General features: G+C 47.0%; 2 protein-coding genes across 8 annotated transcripts in view; one reads left to right on the forward strand and one right to left on the reverse strand.

Annotated features, from left to right (window-relative positions):
* Positions 1-3,125, forward strand: part of LOC139581833 (endoplasmic reticulum-Golgi intermediate compartment protein 1-like) — a 103,765-nt gene extending 100,640 nt beyond the window's left edge. For all 7 annotated transcript variants that reach the window (XM_071412046.1, XM_071412047.1, XM_071412048.1 and 4 more), the window contains 2 exons: positions 257-379; positions 596-3,125. The gene's annotated coding sequence lies outside the window, so the exon portion shown is untranslated. The remainder of the gene's footprint in view (positions 1-256; positions 380-595) is intronic.
* flt4 (fms related receptor tyrosine kinase 4) overlaps positions 3,045-7,064 on the reverse strand; it is a 217,216-nt gene continuing 213,196 nt past the window's right edge. The window contains exons 29-30 of the mRNA XM_071412054.1: positions 4,630-4,706; positions 3,045-3,951 (exon numbers count right to left, since the gene is read on the reverse strand). Coding sequence (XP_071268155.1) covers positions 3,756-3,951; positions 4,630-4,706 — 273 coding nt within the window. The 3' untranslated portion in view covers positions 3,045-3,755. The remainder of the gene's footprint in view (positions 3,952-4,629; positions 4,707-7,064) is intronic.

Raw genomic sequence — 7,064 nt, forward strand, 5'->3', positions numbered from 1 at the left:
TGTCCCGCCCCTGTAGGAGTACGTAGCCTATAATAACATTACATATTGTAACCAACCAGTAAACATGTCTTCTCTCTCTCTGTCCCGCCCCTGCAGGAGTATGTAGCCTATAATAACATTACATATTGTAACCAACCAGTAAACATGTCTTCTCTCTCTCTGTCCCGCCCCTGCAGGAGTACGTAGCCTATAATAACATTACATATTGTAACCAACCAGTAAACATGTCTTCTCTCTCTCTGTCCCGCCCCTGTAGGAGTACGTAGCCTATAGCCACACAGGAAGGATTATCCCAGCTATCTGGTACCGCTATGACCTCAGTCCAATCACAGTCAAGTACACAGAGAAGAGACAACCCCTCTACCGGGTCATAACTATGGTAAGTTACCCTAACAGCTAACCCCTAACCGCTAGCCACTAACCCCTAACCGCTAACCACTAACCGCTAACTTCAACCCTAACCCTAGCTTCATGTCTACATCCTGGTTCAACCCTCAACCACAACCCTAACCCTAGCTTCATGTCCACATCCTGGTTCAACCCTAACCTCTGACCTTAACCCATAACCGTAACCTGTCCTCCCTCTCCTCCCCAGATCTGTGCTATCATCGGGGGGACGTTCACGGTAGCAGGTATCATAGACTCCTGTATATTCACAGCCTCCGAGGCCTGGAAGAAGATCCAGATAGGAAAGATGTCCTGAGGACATATCACTACGCTGTCCTGAGGACGCATCACTACGTATCACTACGCCCCCCATAAAATGTATTTATAACATCAGAAGGGTGTATCTCAATAGTCTACAGGCTTCCTCTCCTTCACCTGCTTCCTCTCCTTCACCTGCTTCCTCTCCTTCACCTGCTTCCTCTCCTTCACCTGCTTCCTCTCCTTCACCTGCTTGAATAATAATAACAATATATATACTATTTAGCTGACGATCTTTTTCAAAGCATTCATGGTACACATTTTCTTTATGTGTGGCCCCAACGGGAATCGAACCCACCATCCTGGCATTACAAGTGCCATGCTCTACCCACTGAGGCATACGTTCCTTCATCTGTCAGAGTAGATTAAGGAACGGAGACTTTATACTCTTGAGATAGAGACTGGCATTCCATTTCCCCATACGACAACGGGATGGACGGTCGACTGTCGGAAGATCGTAAGTTGTGCCTTTACGTCTTGTGAAGCCCATGTCGTGTCTCACAAATACAAATCACGTCTTTTCAGCGTTCTGTAAACGTTGTTGTTTTCAACGTTGACTGAACCAGGGGTTTCTGATTGTCATTTCATAGTGTTGAATCTGTGACGGTATTGGCTGAATTATAGACCAGCGACAACGTTGGCAATCAGTGGTCAAATCTTTTCTGCCCCGCCCCTTTTTATAGAATGTTTCCCAAAATCCATTGTGACTGACCGTACTATCTGTTCAATGTCCTTGTGTCTCATCTTTTTGTAATGAAATTCTTCTTGCTTTTACCCATTTAATTTTTTTTATTTTTTACTTTCTGATAATTTTTAAAGGATTCGGATGTCTTATTTTTGCCAAAAGAATAGTATTTTCTTAGTTTCGTCTTTATATTTTACACTGTCTGTATGTAAATGTGTTGTGTTCTTTTGCTTTGAAATTGATAACAATTCGGTATTATCCGTTTGACCTTTGTTAAAGGGTTTCAGTGGGAAGGGAGGGAACTGTTTAGTTAGGGTGCCATTTGGGATATAGCCCCCTTCTATCTCCAAATGTAGTGCATGACTTTTAGACCAGGGCCCATAGGGCTATCATCAAAGTAGTGCACTACACAGGGAATAGGGTGCCATTTGGGATTCCGTCAAGATGGTCTTTATCAATGGGCTCATCGTTACCATGCCAACTAAGATGAAGGCCACTGAAGTCTTTGTTAAAACGGGTATTTCTGGACTAGGTCAGACATGTTCCTGTTATGAGAGAATCCGATGACGTGTCATCCACTGCAACAACCCGTTGTACTAGCAGTAAAGTTACCTTAGCAACCACGGTGTTCCAGTTCCTACTTCCTCATGACAACAGACAACCACTGACCTCAGACTATTCAATCTCCTTCCTGTTTTTTTAGAGACGATGATTTTTGTGATGATCTAGTTACTCGCTGTCATTACTCAATCGGCCTGGAATATTCCAAGCCGATGAAAACGTGTTTCATAAAACTTTTTCTTTTATACAGGCGTATTTGTTTGATACTTTAGTGGGAACGTTCCACCCATAGAACTGGAGCTCATTGTAATTCTATAGTTCCACTCTGCCGACGTGTGTTTAACCTAGCAATGTTGACTTCAGCTCCCTGATTCAGTCCACATGTAGCTAGCTGTGTCTGGGCTGTTGTTTTTACGCTGTCACCTCATCTTAGTCACCAGTCCTACGCCCATCACTGATAAAGGCGGTAATAGTTTAGCAGATATCTGAGACCACATGTCGTTGATCTTCGTTGTTCTATCCTCAGCCGAGACCACAAGTACATTATGTCAAGAGGCTTTTACTCCGTCATCTTTGTCAAAACGCCATCGTTGATGACTCCTTCACCCTCATCCCTCCTTCAGTCAGGTGGATGGATGCTCCCGAAACCTTTGTTCTGTCCCACTTGGCACTCTGTTCCCTATAAAGTGCACTACTTTTGTCCAGAGTCCTAAGGGCCCTGGTCAGAAGTAGTGCACTCAATGTGGAGCCATTTGGGATGCACCCTAGAGAGATGCCAATACAGAACATTCTAGACCTGTCTGAACCAGTTAAGTCATCTGGAGTAGAGACATTAAGTCACCAGCATATATTACATCTCTGGTCTTCATATATTACATCTCTGGTCTTCCTATATTACATCTCTGGTCTTCCTATATTACATCTCTGGTCTTCCTACATTACATCCAGTCCATTCTCTGAACACCCCTCCTCCTCACTCTACAGTGACCTAATCATGAGGTGTTGTACTAACAGATCAGACTCACATACTGTAATTTAAAGTTTGGACTCTTCCATTATCATAATTAACAAAATAACAGATGTGAGACATGACTAAAGAAGATATATTGCCTTTTTTATTTTCATATTTTTGTACAAATAAACAAAAGAAGCTTACTCTGTATAAAATCTGAACTGTGGTAGATATAAAATACTTTGGTTTTGACATACTACTGCCACCCAGTGGTTGGATAGAGAACTGCAGGTACAGACAGCTCAGTCCAGTAGGCCATGAAGAGGGGAAGGAGGGACACAGAGGGAATTGAGTATACTACAACATACTCCCAACCCTTGTGGCTAGCAAGACTGGAATCCAAAATTAATATTGCTAATTTCTTAAAAAATAGTGAAGCAGCAATATTCAGTTAGGACTCCAAACTGTTAGAACCCACTGTAGTCAATCACAGGTTGGAGGGGGAGAGGCTAGCCCACTGTGGTGATAACGATGACATCACAGGTTAGAGGGGGAGGGGCTAGCCCACTGTGGTGATAACATCACAGGTTAGAGGGGGAGGGGCTAGCCCACTGTGGTGATAACATCACAGGTTAGAGGGGGAGGGGCTAGCCCACTGTGATGATGACATCACAGGTTAGAGGGGGAGGGGCTAGCCCACTGAGATGATAATGACATCGGATGGGGAGGGGCTAGCCCACTTTGATGATGATAATGATGACATCACAGGTTAGAGGGGGGGAGGCTAGCCCATTGTGATTATAATAATGACATCAGAGGGGGAGGGGCTAGCCCACTTTGATGATGATGACATCACAGGTTGGAGGATGCGAGGCAGCGTGTATCGTCAGGGGAGGAGAAGAAGTCCAGGACCCTGCCCTCCTCTGACAGCTGACCATACTCGTTGTTGTAAAAGGTCTGGCCAGAGAGCTGGGAGAGGAAGGCTGGTCGGTGTCTGGAATTAACGGAGCTACCGCTGGACTCTACCACCACCAGGCGCTCTGTACTTCTGGGGGGAGAGGAGCGGAGGTGGGAGAGGAGGGGAGAGGGGAGGAGGTGGGCGGGGATTTGGGAGAGGAGGGGAGGGGAGGAGGTGGGAGGGGAAGAGGTGGGCGGGGAGGGGAGGAGGTGGGCGGGGAGGGAGGGGAGGGGAGGAGGTTGGAGAGGGGAGGAGGTGGGCGGGGAGGGAGAGGGGAGGAGGTGGGCGGGGAGGTGGGAGAGGAGGGGAGGGGAGGAGGTGGGAGAGGAGGGGAGGAGGTTGGCGGGGAGAGGGGAGGAGAGGAGGTGGGCGGGGAGGGGAGGGGAGGAGGTGGGAGAGGAGAGGAGAGGGGAGGAGGTGGGAAGAGGGGAGGAGGTGGGAGAGAAGAGGGAAGGGGGAGGTGGGAGAGGAGAAGATGAGAGGAGGAGGTGGGAGAGGAGGGGAGGAGGTGGGCGGGGAGGGTAGGGGAGAGGAGGTAGGAAGAGAGGAGGGGAGGTAGGAAGAGGGGAGGGGAGACAGCTGTTAGGACGATATGCTGTTATTTTCTGACCAGTTTTTAAAAAACATTTTCAAAAAACAGACAGGACCCACACAGACAGACAGACAGGACCCACACAGACAGGACCCACACAGACAGACAGGACCCACACAGACAGACAGGCGGCTTGTCATTTAAAGGGCATGATGTTATTGGTGTGTTAAACATACTTGGCTCCTCTGTGTTCGTGTTGGATCATCTCAAACTCCTCTGACGACAGAACCATCCCACTGTCTGTCTGGTTGTCCTGGGGAGAGAACAGGCCATCAGCATCACATTCAATAACAAGTCAAGGGCTTAACATGTTGTCCTGGGGAGAGAACAGGAGACTGGCTTAACATGTTGTCCTGGGGAGAGAACAGGAGACTGTCTTAACATGTTGTCCTGGGGAGAGAACAGGAGACTGTCTTAAAATGTTGTCCTGGGGAGAGAACAGGAGACTGTCTTAACATGTTGTCCTGGGGAGAGAACAGGAGACTGTCTTAACATGTTGTCCTGGGGAGAGAACAGGAGACTGTCTTAACATGTTGTCCTGGGGAGAGAACAGGAGACTGTCTTAACATGTTGTCCTGGGGAGAGAACAGGAGACTGTCTTAACATGTTGTCCTGGGGAGAGAACAGGAGACTGGCTTAACATGTTGTCCTGGGGAGAGAACAGGAGACTGGCTTAACATGTTGTCCTGGGGAGAGAACAGGAGACTGGCTTAACATGTTGTCCTGGGGAGAGAACAGGAGACTGGCTTAACATGTTGTCCTGGGGAGAGAACAGGAGACTGTCTTAACATGTTGTCCTGGGGAGAGAACAGGAGACTGTCTTAACATGTTGTCCTGGGGAGAGAACAGGAGACTGTCTTAACATGTTGTCCTGGGGAGAGAACAGGAGACTGTCTTAACATGTTGTCCTGGGGAGAGAACAGGAGACTGGCTTAACATGTTGTCCTGGGGAGAGAACAGGAGACTGTCTTAACATGTTGTCCTGGGGAGAGAACAGGAGACTGTCTTAACATGTTGTCCTGGGGAGAGAACAGGAGACTGTCTTAACATGTTGTCCTGGGGAGAGAACAGGAGACTGTCTTAACATGTTGTCCTGGGGAGAGAACAGGAGACTGTCTTAACATGTTGTCCTGGGGAGAGAACAGGAGACTGTCTTAACATGTTGTCCTGGGGAGAGAACAGGAGACTGTCTTAACATGTTGACCTGGGGAGAGAACAGGAGACTGTCTTAACATGTTGTCCTGGGGAGAGAACAGGAGACTGTCTTAACATGTTGTCCTGGGGAGAGAACAGGAGACTGTCTTAACATGTTGTCCTGGGGAGAGAACAGGAGACTGGCTTAACATGTTGTCCTGGGGAGAGAACAGGAGACCAGCTTAACATGTTGTCCTGGGGAGAGAACAGAAGACTGTCTTAACATGTTGTCCTGGGGAGAGAACAGAAGACTGGCTTAACATGTTGTCCTGGGGAGAGAACAGGAGACTGGCTTAACATGTTGTCCTGGGGAGAGAACAGGAGACCAGCTTAACATGTTGTCCTGGGGAGAGAACAGAAGACTGGCTTAACATGTTGTCCTGGGGAGAGAACAGAAGACTGGCTTAACATGTTGTCCTGGGGAGAGAACAGAAGACTGGCTTAACATGTTGTCCTGGGGAGAGAACAGGAGACTGTCTTAACATGTTGTCCTGGGGAGAGAACAGAAGACTGGCTTAACATGTTGACCTGTTTAGACAACTGGAGACCAGCTTAACATGTTCACCTGGTTAGACAACTGGAGACCAGCTTGGATCACTAAGCAACAGACAGTTATTAGACAGGACAGCCTCTCACGAGAGATTTGACTAAATGTCACCAATTGTTTGATATTTGGCGTTTAAATAGAGCAATGGAGAGATTCAACGATAGAGGGATGAAGAGTTTAAGAGATGCAATGATGGAGAGATACAATGATATAGCAATGGAGAGATACTGTACAACGACAGAGGGATGAGAGATGAAGAGATACAGTGATGGAGAGATACAATGATAGAGCAATGGAGAGATGCAACGATAGAGGGATGGCTAGATGAAGAGATACAGTGATAGAGAGATATAATGATGGAGAGACAATGATAGAGGGATGAAGAGATAGAGGGATGGCTAGATGAGGAGATACAATGATAGAGCAATGGAGAGATGCAATGATAGAGGGATGAAGAGATAGAGGGATGGCTAGATGAAGAGATACAATGATAGAGCAATGGAGAGATGCAACGATAGAGGGATGAAGAGATAGAGGGATGGCTAGATGAAGAGATACAATGATAGAGCAATGGAGAGATGCAACGATAGAGGGATGGCTAGATGAAGAGATACAGTGATAGAGAGATATAATGATGGAGAGACAATGATAGAGGGATGAAGAGATAGAGGGATGGCTAGATGAAGAGATACAATGATAGAGCAATGGAGAGATGCAACGATAGAGGGATGAAGAGATAGAGGGATGGCTAGATGAAGAGATACAATGATAGAGCAATGGAGAGATGCAACGATAGAGGGATGAAGAGATAGAGGGATGGCTAGATGAAGAGATACAATGATAGAGCAATGGAGAGATGCAACGACAGAG

Source organism: Salvelinus alpinus, chromosome 7, assembly GCF_045679555.1.
Source record: "Salvelinus alpinus chromosome 7, SLU_Salpinus.1, whole genome shotgun sequence".
NCBI lineage: Eukaryota > Metazoa > Chordata > Actinopteri > Salmoniformes > Salmonidae > Salvelinus > Salvelinus alpinus.